Source organism: Pezoporus wallicus, unplaced genomic scaffold (assembly GCF_028554395.1).
Source record: "Pezoporus wallicus isolate ANWC-B61680 ecotype Strahan unplaced genomic scaffold, APGP_CSIRO_Pwel_v1 contig_2384, whole genome shotgun sequence".
NCBI lineage: Eukaryota > Metazoa > Chordata > Aves > Psittaciformes > Psittacidae > Pezoporus > Pezoporus wallicus.
The window spans coordinates 3987138-4003579 of NW_026640488.1; the positions used below are offsets into that span (position 1 = coordinate 3987138).

A 16442-nucleotide genomic window follows, 5' to 3' on the forward strand; every position below is an offset into this window, starting at 1 on the left:
AACTTCTTACATATCACTTGTAGTACAATAATATTCCTAATAAGTATATGTAGCATAAGTGGCCCCTCCTATTGGCAAGGTAATTTCAGGATGGTGGTGATTTCAGAAAAGCTTAATTCTGATTTCCCTTTTTATTAGTTTTACTTGTGCTCTGCTTAGGCTGCTAGTGAAACATTGGAAGCAGCAAAATAAGTAAGAAACAATTCATTATTCATCTAGCTCTTGTTGATTTTAACATTAAACTTTAATCTTAAAAGGACTTTGAACCTCCATAGACTTTGTTATTACTCATGGTGGGACTGTTTTGGAAAACTGCTAGGTTATGTTGATGAAGCAGCTGTAAATTATTGCTAGCAGGATTCTGATCCAGCAGATCAAAGATAAATTCTGTAGAATTCCTGAAAATAACCTCTACCTCAAAAACTGTCAGGGAAGCTCCATCTTCACTCTAAAGACTGTCCCAGGGTGAATTTTCGAGGGGAAGGAAAAAGAAAAAAGGATACATGTTGCCTGAGGGAAAACAATTCTTGATGCCCTAGATCTCTACATCATAATTCATCTTTAGGATGTTTTTACTCTTTAGTTTCCCAAAATAAGCTGCTGCAGAGATAGTTCTCAAAAATGAAAGGCAGAAGGGCAGCTGTAGGATGGCCTTGTTTTGTAAACCTGGTCTTATTAATCGTCTTTCCATCTTTTTTTGACCTTGTAGGCTACTCTGAATAGAAAAGAAACAAGAGAACAGTTTCAATTCTTACTATATAAACCTTCACTAAACAGTGAGATTTGTATGTGTGTCTGTATTCAACATAATTTAGTTCAAGTTCCTCAGTAACCATTACTATACATATCCTTGTTTTGTATAATTATATAGGCAGCATCCTGAAACACCAAATCTGCATTGTGTTTTCTCTGACAAAGTATTTCTTTCAGGTGGCCAGAATGAAAGACCAGCTGCACTAATATGCAGCACTATAAATTACTATATTAAACCAGGAATAGGTTTAAACATTTTGCTTCATTTAATCTGGTGTCAGAAACTCACAAATATCCAGGAAAAAAAAAAAAGTTTTTTTTCGTGTGTGCTGTCTGCTCTATAAATGTATTGTGAAACAGAAAGATGTATTTCTACTGGGCTTCATATCTACCTACATTAATTCTATTTAAAGGCATTAACTCCCCACAAGCTTTAAAGAAAATTCTTTCATTATCTGAAGAAGGAAGTTTGGAACGTAACAAGAAACAATCAGAAGACACAGTCTCAAGTGCATCTTCACAGCTGTCTTCACCTCCTACTTCACCACAGAGCTCTCCAAGGAAAGGTATTAGGCATTCAATATTTTTCATTCTGTTTCCTTTTGAAGCTCATAGACTTTGGAAACTTCTGAGAAAGCATTTGGACGCTCAGGATAAATTATTGCTGACGCTCCTATTTTTGTCACATATAGTCAGCGACAGTGCAGGAAGTTCAGTGCAGAGTGAGATATGTGAAAGGATACCTGGGAACCTGATTTCAGGGATACCTGAAAGCCCATGGTTAACAAAAGCCATGAAAGATATCCTGATGTGATACAGGATTTGATGCAGAAGTTCACTCCCACTGCAGCTGCTTCTGACAAAAATATCCTCATCATCAATATTTCCTGCCAGTGGAAGGATGAGTGGACTGAAAGATCTTTGTACAGCATACTAGCCTATTAGAGGAATTATTTGCTGTGTCATGCATCTGGATGGGATGTGACCTGTATATAAAAGGCGGGTTTCAGATATTCAGGATTCAAATAACTAATACACAACATTGTACTAGCAGCCTCATTATTCAAACACTGGATATTTAGAATCATAGAATCATAGAATAGTTAGGGTTGGAAAGGACCTTAAGATCATCTAGTTCTAAGCCCCCTGCCATGGGCAGGGACACCTCACACTAAACCATGTCACCCATGGCCCTGTCCTGTCACTACAGTCCCTAATGGAGAGTCCCTCCCCAGCATCCTTATAAGCCCCCTTCAGATACTGGAAGGCTTCTATGAGGTCTCCACACAGCCTTCTCTTCTCCAGCCTGAACAGCCCCAACCTTCTCAGCCTATCTTCATACAGGAGGTGCTCCAGTCCACTGATCATCCTCGTGGCCCTCCTCTGCACTTGTTCCAACAGTTCCATGTCCTTTTTATGTTGAGGACACCAGAACTGCACACAATACTCCAGGTGAGGTCTCACGAGAGCAGAGTAGAGGGGCAGGATCACCTCCTTCAACCTGCTGGTCACGCCCCTTTTGATGCAGCCCAGGATATGGTTGGCTTTCTGAGCTGCAAGCCCACACTGCTGTCTCATGTTCATTTTATTGTCAACCAACATCCCCAAGTCCTTCTCCGCAGGACTGCTCTGAATCTCTTCTCTGCCCAACCTGTAGCTGTGCCTGGGATTGCTCCGACCCAGGTGTAGGACCTTGCACTTGTCATGGTTAAACTTCATGAGATTGGCATCAGCCCACCTCACAAGTGTGTCAAGGTCCCTCTGGATGGCATTCCTTCCCTCCAGGGTATCAACCGAACCACACAGCTTGGTGTTATCAGCAAACTTGCTGAGGGCGCACTCAATCCCACTGTCCATGTCACCGACAAAGATGTTAAACAAGACCGGTCCCAGCACCAATCCATGAGGGACACCACTTGTTACTGGTCTCCAGCTGGACATTGAGCCATTGACCACAACTCTGTGTGTGGCCATCCAGCCAGTTCTTTATCCACTGAGTGGTCCATCCATCAAATTGATGTCTCTCCAATTTAGAGACAAGGATGTCGTGTGGGACAGTGTCGAACGCTTTACACAAGTCCAGGTAGATGACATCAACTGCTCTACCCCTGTCCATCAGTTCTGTAGCCCCATCACAGAAGGCCACCAAATTGATCAGGCAGGATTTCCCCTTAGTGAAGCCATGCTGGCTGTCACCAAGCACCTTGTTGATTTTCATGTGCCTTAGCATGCCTTCCAGGAGAACCTGTTCCAAGATTTTGCCAGGCACAGAGGTGAGACTGACTGGTCTGTAATTCCCTGGGTCATCCATTTTCCCCTTCTTGAAAATGGGGGTTATATTTCCCTTTTTCCAGTCATCGGGAACTTCACCTGACTGCCATGAGTTTTGAAATATGATGGCCAGTGGCTTAGGAACTTCATTCACCAGCTCCTTCAGGTGGTTGGATTTCACCAGGTCCCATGGACTTGTGCATGTTCAGCTTCTTAAGATGGTCTTGAACCAGCTCCTCTCCTACAGTGGGCCAAAGGTCTTCATTCTCACAGTCGCTGCATCTGCCTTCTAAGACTTGGGTGGTGTGGTCAAAGCGTTTGCCAGTGAAGTCCGAGGCAAAGAAGTCATTAAGAACCTCAGCCTTCTCCAAATCCAGGGTAGCCAGTTCTACTGATAGCTTGCGGAGAGGGCCCATGTTGCCCCTAGTCTGTCTTTTATTTGCAATGTAACTAAAGATTCCCTTCCTGTTACCTTTCACACCCCTAGCTAAGTTTAATTCTAACTGGGCCTTAGCTTTCCTAACCTGGTCCCTAGCTTCCTGGACAACATCTCTGTACTCTTCCCAGGCCTGCTGTCCATGCTTCCACCTTTTATATGCCTCTCTTGTCCTTCAAATTTGCCTCAGCAGCTCCTTATCCATCCAAGGAGGTCCCTTCTGCTGCACTTCCTTCTAGTTGGGATGCAACACTCCTGAGCTTGCAGCAGGTGATCCTTGAATATCAACCAACAGTCTTGGGCCCCCCTGCCCTCTAGGGCTGTATCCCATGGAACCTTACTAAGCAGGTTCCTGAAGAGGCCAAAGTCTGCTCTCTTGAAGTCCAGAGCAGTGAGCTTGCTGCACGCTCTTCTCACTGTCCTGAGGATCTCGAATTCGAGCATCTCATGATTGCTACAACCAAGGCTGCCCTGGAGCATCACATTTCCAACGAGCCCTTCCCTATTGGTGAGCACGAGGTCAAGTATGGCACCTCTCCTTGTCGGCTCCTCTATTACTTGCAGAAGGAAGTTGTCTTCTACACAATCGAGGAGCCTCCTGCATTGCTTGTGCCAGGCCATACCATCCCTCCAACAGATATCAGGGTGGTTGAAGTCCCCCATGAGGACAAGGGCCTGCGAGCGTGAGGCTGTTCCTGTCTGTCTGTAGAGTGCTTCATGGACAGATTCCTCTTGATCAGATGGTCTGTAACAGATCACCACAGTAATGTCTCCCATTGCTGTTTTCCCTTTAACCCTGACCCACAAACTCTCTGTGGACTGCTCACCTGTCCCCAGACAGAGTTCCATACTCTCCAGCCTGCCCCCAACATAAATAGCAACTCCTCCTCCCTGTCTGCCAGGCCTGTCTTTTCCATTCCAACATTCCAGTCGTAGGAGCCATCCCACCATGTTTCTGTGATGCCTATTATATCATACCCCTGTAGACGTGCACACATCTCTAATTCCTCTTTTCCTCTTGTTTGTTCCCCATTCTACAGACATTTGTATAGAGGCGTCTGAGGCGAGCTCCAAATGAAGCCGGCTCATTGACTGGAGCGGCTGGAATATCTCTACATTGCTCCAAGCATTTATTATAGGTGCTGGCAACTGACTGGGTGTGTTGGGATGGAATGATGCCCCCCTCCCTCAACACATCTAGTTTAAAGCTTTCTTGACCAGCCTGGAAAGCCTTCTACCAAAACTACCCTTCCCCTAGACCAGCTTCACCAGCACCCAGTAGACCTGGCCTCCCAGATTGAGTCCCATGTTCTAAAATCAAGTCCCAGGTTCTAAATTTGAGTATTTGAGGAATGTTATTACACATTGCAGGTTTCTTGATTATGGTTTTTTTAAGTGGCTTCATCAGGTATTTTTTTTAAATTGAATTTAGGACTTTAAAAGGTTTTGTTATTTTTTTCTTCTTGTTTTTTAAGCCTGTTTTTTCATTGTACATGTTCTGGTTATGAATAGACAAAACAGAGAACAGAGATATTTTCCTGTAGTTCAAACAAGTCTCCATGAAAGTATGATAACGTAGTTGTATTGCACATAACTTTAAATTATTGTTTAAGATTATAATAAAAGTCCAGTTTAATAGTTGAATGATATAAAGTTATGGTAAAAGACATATATTGAGGTTGAGTTCTCATAATAGAAGTTCAGAATGCTAGAGATGTGTTGGAGACTTTCGTGTAGCAGTAACTGTCCCTAAACTGCACAGGGATCTTAAGGATTTGGAACTCATATATACTGCTTTTCCTACTTTCATATCAAATGGATAGCTAAGCCCTGTTTTTAAGATGGTAGATGGCAGTTGAGGCCTTACGGCTCCAGACTGATGGACCTAACTAGTTCCCCTCATTTCTTGGAAGTGAGAACAGTAACAAGGATAACAATTCATCAATGGCCTCTGGGATAGGTGGGACTTACGGAAACAAAAGGGGGAAAATATAAGGACTTACGGAAACAAAAGGGAAAAAATAAGTCCAACTGGATTAGCAGAGATCTGAAAATAGGAGAGATGAATATCGCAAGAAAGTATGAATACCTATCCAAAATCTCTACTGAAGTGATTTTTAGTAAGATCAAACGGAGGTGGATGTTATGTAGAGAAGACATAGATTATCACCTCCAGTCCTTGTAAGCTAGTATCATGATTTCTCTCAGATACTACATGAACAAATAGTGAATATCTATAAATATGGTAATGCCTGTGCATTCCTTGAAAAAGGATTTGGGATTCTGTACTTTGCTCATAGTGGGAAAAGTAGTTATTTTTTGCAAAACACAAATCTTAAACATGATTATGGAAAAAAAAACAAAACAACCTTGGTTTGGTGGTGATGTGAAGCTATTGGTGTGTTCTTTCAGACAAAAATGCCAGTATTAATTCCATATTCTTAGCAAATGAATTGGGATGGCTCAGTTGAAGTCATCTTGACACTTGTAGACAAAGCGGAAAATGAAAACTGCAGTTACTTGTTGGAAGTATGTTGGTTAATGATCATTAACTTAACTGGCAAGAGCATTCAGCACAACTTTGTTTAATACTAAAACAAAAGCTGAATTTGCTGAATTTGTCTCTGACATGGTTTGCAGATTGTATCTCAGTCTGGCAGTGTCAGTGCTACCTCCAAATTATAGTATAATTCTGGTAATATATGCTATTTGGAATGCAATTAGTTAGCAAAGAGCCACAAAGAAAGCTTGAAAATCTGGCACATCTTAGCCAAGAAACATAACAAGCAATCAGCCCTGACATCTGGGCTTTATGTTGTACCTGCTCTTCATCTCTGAAGTGTAGCTTTGCAGAACAGAAAAAACTGTGTAAGAAGATCCCTTGCAGTACTTTAAGCAGTAATATTGTCCAGGGCACCTCTTTCATTCCAGTCTTGGAGGCAATGTTTACATACAGGCAGTTGTTTGAGAAGTGAGATCTCATAATGTGGGCATACAGTATAATGATTCATTTGAAAATTATTTGGGAGAGGAGGGCAGAGAAGGAGGAAGGTGAGCTGTTGGTTTCTCAGTAAGTAGTGCTTGTTCCCACAATCTTAAATCTCTTTATAAGAGACAGAATACACAGTGTTACATAGTTCTGCTATCTATCTATATCTTCTGCTTCTGTGTAAATGTAATTGTAATTTTGATTTACTATGGTAGCAGTACTGCCAGCTGCCTGGCAAGGACTGAGTAGTCTTCTCGGAGAGTATGACTAACGTGACATTCCCTTTGCAGGCTATACTTTGGCTCCTAGCAGCACGGTGGATAACTTCTCAGATTCTGGTCACAGCGAAATTTCTTCCAGATCTAGTATTGTCAGCAATTCCTCTTTTGACTCTATGCCAGTCTCTCTGCATGATGAGAGGAGACAGAGGCATTCTGTCAGCATTGTGGAGACAAATCTTGGTGTGGGAAGGATTGATAGAAGAATCATGATTGAACCAGATCAATACAGCTTAGGGTAGGAATTTTATTTGTGCTTACTTACTTTATACTTTCATACTTATGTGGCATGTATGTCTATATTTTTTCATGTACCTTTCCCTGTATCTCTCTCAAATACTATTTTTTTCTCCACTGATTTAAAAAATTAATATTTCAATGCCATGTTTTGTGGTAATGTTCCTTTTTCTGAGAAGAGAAAGTTTTGCACTCTTGAGTATGTGATGAGGTCTATAGAAGTAAGAGTTTATCTCAGTAGACCTTATCATCTGAGTATTTAGTAGCGCTGTAGATTATCCTCTTTATGGCAGACTAATATCATAGCCTGTTTTCTAGATGGGGAATCAACTGAATTAGGTGAGAAATTATTCATACAGTTATTCAGTGATCAAGCTAGTAATTTTGCAGTTTATTTCATACAAAAGTATGTATTTATCTAACTCAAAAATGTTTTACCCTGAATATCTCTTCTAGTCAACAATAATTGGAAGCTAAAATTTACATTAGGCTGCTGGATTTTTAGGTAATTTTCTAGGTAATTAGCTTCTGTAATGGTGGGGAGGCTAGTGCTGTGAGGAGTTCTCTGAATCTGTCTAGCAGTGAGCCTTGGTCTGAAAATAACTGGAGGTCTGGATCCTATTTAGTCTCCATTTACTTTTCTGACCTGTTATTTGGATGCTTCAATCCTCTAAATGATTTCAGAGTTTTTAACCCTGTGGGGTCTTGTGCATGGTAAGGCTGTTCTAAGAATGGTATAGTTCAGTTTTGGGAATACCAGGCTATACAACCTCTTTAATCAGCTGTCTTAAATATGTGGAAGAGCAGGCTTCTAATCTGCATAGCAAGCTGCCCTGGAAGGACAAATCCCAGGAGCCTGGATAGCTGCTGAACAAAAGTGACACTATTGGTTTTCTCTCTTACTATGTAAAGTGATAGTGTCAGGCTTTTTTACTTCCTGAAAGGCTATAAAGAACATACTTGCTCCATGAAGTAGCATATGTTTCCAAATGAAGGTTAAAATAAGTTTCCATTTGCAAGAACTGTTTAAAAGTTGGTTTTCATAGTTTCCTAAGCAGAAAATAAATTCTGAAAAGCTGAAACTTAAACCTGAGTATCAGCTGCCTCCTGCTAAAACTCTTTAAGTTATGACCCTTTGCTTCCCATGGCTGGGAAAACAGAAGGAACCTATCTATCAGTCTGTCCCCCAAAGGGCTGCTGCAAAGTTGGGTTTTTACCTTTTGAAATTACTCCAGTGAAGTCAGGTTATCTGTCCAGTAACTGTTTTGTTGAGGACAAAATTGAGAGGGAAGTGTTCTGTTCTCAAAATGGAATTAGTCATTAATGTATGTAAATAATACTATGAATTGCATCATAATCTTCAATCATAGAATTGTAGAATAGTTTGGGTTGAAGGGACCTTTTAAAGGTCATCTATTCCAACCCTCGCCTTCCCCCGAGTATGTTTGCTTTTCTCTTGATTGTTGAATTCTTCATGTGTTGTAAATGATCTCCAATTCCAATGCTGGATTTATTTATTTTTATTATTTTTCCCCCTTGTCAATGTGCGTCTAGCTCATATGCACCACTGTCAGAGACTAGAGGCCTGTATGCTGGAGCAACTGTGCTTTCTTCTCCTAGTACAGAAGAGCTGTCACAGGATCAGGGGGACAGAGCTTCACTTGATGCAGCTGACAGTGGCCGTGGTAGTTGGACTTCTTGTTCGAGTGGTTCTCATGACAACATACAAACAATACAGCACCAGAGAAGCTGGGAGACTCTGCCTTTTGGACATGCTCATTTCGATAGTTCAGGCGATGGGGCAGGACTGTGGGCCTCAGGCAGTCATATGGACCAGCTGATGTTCCCTGATCATGCCACAAAGTATGGCAGGCAGAGCCAAGGCAGGGAGGGCCTTGATCAAGCACAGTCCAGAGCAAGCTGGGCATCCTCAACAGGATACTGGGGAGAGGACTCGGAAGGTGATACAGGTACCATAAAGCGGAGGGGTGGGAAGGATGTTTCAAGTGAAGCTGAAACCAGTAGCCTAACATCTGTACCAGCAGAGGAGTCAAAGCCAGCTCCAATGCCCACTCATATAGCAGTATCGTCAAGTAGTACAAAGGGGCTTATTGGTAAGTTAAGTTTTGTTTATCATGAAGTATTTTAATTAATTTGCTTACGGTTCTTCATATTGTTCTAAAACTGCATTTGTTTTGCCTGGATTTTTTTTTATTTAATTTTCAAAGCAAAACTGAACATTTTTCAGTCTCTCTCAGATTTTCACCTCTAAGTGTGCATTTATTGCTAGGGAAAATATCACTTACTGTTAAGTCTCAGCACCTTTGTGTTTCTAGAGAGCCTGCCATACATCAAAAAGCCAGCTCAACTGCTGTACAGTGTCTTGAGAGGCTGATAGCTGATGTATTTAGATGTCTGTTCTGCAATGTGAATTTTTCTTCACAGTAAGACTCCACATTCTATATTTGGAAATCTTAATAAATGTGGCCTCTTTTTTTTTTTTTTAGAAGTGTTTTACTTTATACATCTGTATGACTTGCCTAATAATTGTGAATATCCTTATTTCTGAAAATGGGATCACTTTGTGTTTAAATACCAACAGAAGTGTTTCTTTTCATTTAGCAAAAGAAAGATCAAATAATATATAAATTAATATATGAAGGTGTCTTTGGCAGTGGTTAACATTTTTCTCATACTGTTCCTTCTGCACATCCCAGTCCTTAGGCCATGCAAGCGCTCTACATTTTTGTCTCTTGCCTTCCTTTCATTCCGCTTCAGCTTGCCTTTCTTCAGGTTAATATGAAGAACTATTTAAATCCATTTTGCACTGACACAGCTGAAAAAGTCTGCCAAATTGAAGGCATGCTGAGACCACTGTGATAAACTGCTTTTCCATTTTCTGTCACAGTATATTGCTTAGCAAAAGCCCATTGCCTCAGAGCTTGGGTACAGATCTGAATCCTTGAACTATGAAGAGAAGAAAGCTATTCAGTTCAAGACTTTAGGTTCAGATTCACACCACTCACTAATTTTACTCACTAATTTTACTCACTGATACCCCTGGTTCCCACCAGAATGTGGAACAAGCATGCTTCCAAACTTTGCCTCTCAAGGCAGTGCTTGCCACATTTTTAGAGACTTGAAAGAATGGAAGATCTGAAAATTTAAGCCACTCATTCCATGCACTTCAGTACTATTAATTAATTATACTGCAAATATAACTGCTTGTCACTGTCCCAACATAAGCCACTGTTTTCACGATTCTTTTGCATTGAATAGACATTTATCTCTTGAGTATTTCAATAAAATTTTTCTACAGAATTTCTTCTGCATCAGTTGCATTTCAGAAATATTTGAATACAGTTTCTCAGAAACGTCTTCATACTGCTTTGTTCCATTAAAACAGGTTGTCCAAGAAAAATATTTATATCCAATTCGAAATTACTTGGCTTTGTTACAATACCAAGGCTTTATTTTTAGTCTATTAAAACTTGCATCCAAGTAGCACTGGTCCATTTGAAACTCGTACTTTCAGTCAGTTCCATGCTGCCTAATGCAGGGTGATGTTGTCATCACCACTTGTGCAAGAATATACAGTGTATGACAAGCTGTGGAGTGTAAATTGTCTATGTCAGTGTTTTTTCATGCCATGTTTGCCTTTGCACTTTGAGTTAAGTGGTCATGTACTGAAGGGCCAGACCCACACAGTGTTCAGTATCAAAGTCCCAGCTGACTTCTTTAACCAAACGTAACTCCAAAATAGTCACACCTATTTGCTGTTCATCCCTGCAGATGCTTAACTTTCTTAATCACTGTTTCCTCCCTAGAAGTTCTCTGCAAGGTAGAACTTCTAAGTATGCCCAGAGTTAAGCCTTATTCAGGTAAACAGTTATGCCTGTATGAGATCCAGAAACTACATGGTGATCTTTCCATCACTTATATAAAATCATATTTAATCATTGTTCTTAAAGGCATACTTTCAAGTTTTAATTTTGGAGATAATACTAACATAAGAGCAGTGGGCAGTAGTGTATAGGGGAAGTATGCACTTCCTTACATTTTGGAACCGTAGCTTATGTCTCATTAAGTAGTAAGATTTGTAGAAAAAAATAATTTACCAGGTGCCTTCCCTCCCCCTGCAAGATGCTAAAAACAAAAGAGATGTTAGGTACAAAGCCCAGCTTCAGGATTAAGATAGTCTTGTGTCTGGGGACATGTCAGTATTCCTGATGTTTGCCACTTATGTGGACTCCTGAGTCTTGCACATTACTTAGATCAGTGTATGTTTTACTCTATATGGTTCATGGAACAGCTTCAGTTTCTAAGTTTGAGCAAATTCCCTGTGTAATTTGGTGAATTTTATTAGACTAGTGCTTCACTACTGGAAGAATAGCTAAACCCTGTCTGTGTTGTTTATTCGATACTTTCTTGCATGGTTTATTTTTCAAGACCTTATTGTCTACTGTGTATTAGTTAACTTTTGTTCTTCAGATTTTCACCTCCTGGGGTGTTGAGTTCATTGATGTTTATTTAACTTTCGCTGTTTGTTTTCCTTTGAGCAGTTTTCCTCTTACTATCACTCATAATAATCTGTCACTTTTCCTGCAGCACGAAAAGAGGGTCGATACCGGGAACCACCTCCAACTCCTCCTGGATATGTTGGAATACCTATTGCTGAGTTTGCAGAAGGTGGTTCCCATCCAACCAGAAAGCCTCCAGATTACAACATAGCACTTCAGAGGTCTAGAATGGTGGCACGGACATGTGAGACTCATGGGACATCAACTCCGCAGCAGCAGTCACATGGCCATTCAACTAACAGGCCTGTGAACAAACCTCAGTGGCATAAACCAAATGAGTCAGATCCACGTCTTGCTCACTATCCATCTCAAGGGTTTTCTGCAGAGGAAGATGGTAAATTTCTAATTGTTAGATTTTGAGTGACCTGCATGCAAAACCGGTCAATGCTTTCACAAACACAAAGCAAATTACACAAATGCGTTCATACATTGAAATTCTTGCCATAATCTGGCTCTCTTTCATCTTTCAAAACTTGCTATTAACTTTTTGAAAGGGGAGGAATTCAGTTAATTCTTAATACAATTTCATATTTGGAATGTAGGTCCACCTGCATTTTGGTCAACCAAGCAGTTGGCTTAGGCAACTTCTCTGGCAGTGCCTCTGTTCACCAGGTACAGGCCTGCCTGCCCTTCAGGCTTCCAGCATACCTAGTGTTTGACACTAGCCATATATTTAATGGTCAAAAATTATCCTGGTCTGTAGAATATCTGCCTGTCTGTCCCATAGAGCATTGCTGGTCAGGCTTATTTGGATAATCACTCACATTCTATCTGAAACTCTTACGCTGTGGACACTGGCTCTTCTATACCAACTGCTTCATATAATGAGCCCACTACTCGTTTGCTCCCTCGCTTGCCCAAGTTTGTCTGCTTCTTTATGCTTCAGCTCAGCTATAATGATAGAAAGACTATATAGACATAGTCTTTCTGTTTTTCTACAGAGTGCAAGCATAGGTAGATTACATCTTTAGGGCTAAGTGCTCAAAATTTAGGCAGGCAGTGCCCAAATTACACATTTGAATGCTTTGTTTTGCTAATGAAAGAAAGGCTAACATTCCCCTTCCCTCCTTAATGCTTAGTTAGTAAGGCTTTATATGTAGAATGAACTCTGCAGTTGAACCTGATGGAAAAAGTAAAGTCTACCTTAATCGAATTGCCACAAACTTTGAAAATTACCATGTCAGAGGCATTTAATTGTTCCTACAAGTGCTGACTAAAGCTGTTCTCAGGTTTGATGCAATCTTAATTTAAAGAAATCACAGATATATATTCAGGGAAAAATGTAAGATAGCTTTATGAAGCTATTGGATATCTAGGCATAGCTCTTATGTTCCTCAGGCTGAGGAACTGCACCTAGCTCAGTTATAACAATTGTCTTATTTCCTTTGAGGACAAAATTATGAAGGAATACTTCTCATGAGACCTGAAATGTACAGATATTTAGATTGGTTTGAATTATATACCTAATACAACAAAATGGAAAAAACATAAGCACCATACAGGGTTTTTTTCATTCGGTAGCAGTCTTGTTCTGTATGAACTAAATTCTATTTTCCCCTATCCTGTTGTGTTTGCAGAAGATGAACAAGTTTCTGCTGTCTAAGACTTGGGCTTTTCTGGATCCAGAGTGAGCCACCTTAAAGGAGAGCACAAGAAGACGTCCCTAGAATAGGAGCCTTGGAACTATAGTTAAAGGATGGTGGACCTATTTGCCTCCTTCCCTGCCTTAAAGCAGCATGGGGCTTCTTCCTCTGCCCCTCCCCCTTCTGTCCCCTCTCCCCTTGCATGTGAAATACTGTGAAGAAATCGCCCTGGCACTTTTCAAACTGTGTTGCTTGAAATGCACAGTGCGGCAATCTCCAAGCTACCACTGTCGCTGTCTGCCACATCACACAGTATCATTCCAAATTCCAAGATCATCACATCAGGATGATTAACTCTGGCTGCACTTCCCAATGCCTGGAAGGGTTTCTTTTTTAAATCTTCCATGTAGATTTCAATTACAATCCTAGCACTTAGCCTCATTGGGATAATGAGATAAGCTAGTTGTCAAATTACAATTGGCCTTTAACCTACAAAGAGAGAGATGCATTGAAATCCTTCAAGGAGCAGTGCTTATTTGCTTGTTTACAATGCCTTTGTTACGGTTTTGTATGTTTGCATTTTGGAAATCAGCTACTGCATCTGCATAGTGATTACAGTATTATTTTATACCTGTAAGTAGGGTTGCCAGCCTGAGCTCCTGGAAAAAATGTTGCTGTCACATGGCTGAGCAGGGCAGAAGGGAAGGCAAAGGTTATAGGATGCTACCGTTCCTTGACCATCTCACTTCACTCTTAGTGTGCCCCACCCTGGAATCTTCAGAAGTTTGGACATGCTAGCGGGAATGGCACCCTCAGCTAGGTCTAAATGTAGAAACAGGTTCTTGCAACTGGCTGGTGATGGAAAGAGGACACTGTGTGTCTCATACCTGTGCCTTGTGGAATACAGGATGGCAGACTAGAAAAGAAAGTGTCCCATTCTAATGAGACAGATGGCAACCCCACCTTTAAGTTATATATTATTTTTATTTTTACGAGGTAGTAGTATATTGAAAGAAAAATTAACTGGATAACATTGCAGTGAAGGAAGTTGGGATGTCACAGCTCATGTCAGCTGTTAACACTGATCTAATAACCTCCATCTATTGACTTTGGCATTAGGGGATAAACGAGCCTTTAAGTAATGAAAAATAACATGGTTAGATTTCCCAGCCTTTGCAATGCAGAAATAGTCACAACTGTTAATGGCTTCATGGAACACTGCATGTGTAGAGAAGGCCAATGTGTAGCAACCACCTGCTCACAGCTGCTATTAACCCTATAATGACTGAAATGACCCTCCCCTCTATTTTTGTGTTGTTTTTGCACAGACTCCGGAGAAGTGAAGGCTGCCAATCCGAGTAGTACTCAAATGTGAGGAACTGCTGGTCTTGGATATTTTTTTTTTTCCATTGAACTCAGCTGATCATATTGATCAGTAGATAAACGTAAATAGCTTCAACTTTTAAAGATCAAATTGCAGTGTTTTTTCACTGTATCAAACAAATGTCAGTGCTTTATTTAATTCTCTCTCCTGTAATCATAGCTTTTGTCTATTTGCTTATATATCCCATTGTCAATTATGCATTTGTAATTTTACATGTAATATGCATTATTTGCCAGTTTTATTCTCAAGGCTATGGACCTCATGTGCATATAGAAATACAAAATCCTAGCTCTATCACAAGTTGCACAAATGTTATATAAGCATTAAGTAATTGTAGACCATAGGACTGCTAATCTCAGTTCGCTCTGTGATGTCAAGTGCAGAATGTACAATTAACTGGTGATTTCCTCATACTTTTGATACTACTTGTACCTGTATGTCTTTTAGAAAGACATTGGTGGAGTCTGTATCCCTTTTGTATTTTTAATACAATAATTGTACATATTGGTTATATTTTTGTTGAAAATGGTAGAAATGTACTATGTTTATGCTTCTACATCCAGTTTGTATGAAGCTGGAAAATAAATAAATATAACATTAATGAAGTCCATATTGATTCTTATGCATTTTACATGTTCCACATACTTGAACAAATTTATGAAAAAAATTTACTTCTCTGTGTATTAATATTAAAGGGAAATTGCCAAGTGATGTGGGCAAACCATTGGTGTGGAGTTTTTCTTGATATATACTTGTGCTGCTGATAACTCCTGGAAAGTTTGGTGTGTGTACTGCTGAATGAGAATGACTTACGTGTTATGTGTCCCCAGCAGGAACATTTGAGGTGCCAAGAGAGGACTGTAGTTATGGTCTTAGGTATATATTGAATGTAAACAGTATTAAAGGAATGATTGTGGTGATTTTATGTTCTGAATGGTGTGAAAGTAAGGAATACATGTTTCAACATTTCAAAATGATCCATTTGATTTTTTTACCTAACAAGGTATTTCAAGCAATGAAGATCACCCAGTACCATCCCCAGTAATAAAAGTTGACATTAATTCAGTGTCAAATCTGTAGATTTATTTTTTTTTTTCCAGGGGTTAAAGTCCTTATTTTCAGTAGAATGCAGAAGACAGGGTCAAAATGTCACTGCTAAAGCTATTATCAGCTGTATCCCATTTAACTTTCAAGTGCTTGACAGGTGTTTCCAAATCTAAAATTGGTTCATTGCAAAGAAGCAACAAAATGCTCTGTTTAGATTTAAGTCTTCCTAACATAACCCTAGAAACATTCCACACTGAATACAATCAGAAGAAAGTTAAAAAGCATTGAAAATACAGGACTTGTCAAGATTCTCTGTCACTGGAATCTCTAGGAGGGTACAGAAATAAGTTATGGAGATGCAGATTTTCATGGTGTTCTTGTGAGTGGAACTACTTTCTGCGAATCTGTGGTTGTACTTGTTGAGTATGTTTTAACAGGCTAGAGAACCAGCGTTACTAGTGGCTGACATTAGTAGAGTGAAAGTACATTTTTACTTGTCTTACCTGCAAGTTTGTCCTTTGGTAATAATAAAGGTAATTCCCCTTATGAACTGTTTGCAAATTTGTAAATATTTTTTCAATATACTTGATACAGTACTTGATTCCCTATCCTCCCGTTCATGCCTCCCTTCTGAACACATTATGGACAGACATCCACAACACTAATGATCTAATACGTGTAGCTCATTGTGGATTGGGAGATAAAGAACACTTCATGCAGCAACAGATTCAGTTGAAATAAAGGCCTGCTAAGGTATGTCTTCTTGTGAAATAGATTTGATAGTTGTTCTAGCACATGTAATATGAATTTTGTACTTACTGTGTGGCTGCAGCAAGATGCAGACAAACTACTAGTTCCTGGGATTTAGTGTTGCATTTGACAAA

The 16442-nt window shown here is 40.0% G+C and overlaps 1 protein-coding gene across 8 annotated transcripts in view; it reads left to right on the forward strand.

Moving 5' to 3' along the window:
- RAPGEF2 (Rap guanine nucleotide exchange factor 2) overlaps positions 1–15112 on the forward strand; it is a 197918-nt gene extending 182806 nt beyond the window's left edge. For 7 of the 8 annotated variants that reach the window (XM_057419197.1, XM_057419199.1, XM_057419198.1 and 4 more), the window contains 5 exons: positions 1167–1319; positions 6740–6965; positions 8519–9078; positions 11573–11878; positions 13122–15112. In XM_057419197.1, the coding sequence (XP_057275180.1) occupies positions 1167–1319; positions 6740–6965; positions 8519–9078; positions 11573–11878; positions 13122–13147 (1271 nt within the window). In that variant the 3' untranslated portion in view covers positions 13148–15112. The remainder of the gene's footprint in view (positions 1–1166; positions 1320–6739; positions 6966–8518; positions 9079–11572; positions 11879–13121) is intronic. The other variant, XM_057419200.1, reaches the window with a different exon arrangement.
- Positions 15113–16442: the final 1330 nt, after the last annotated feature.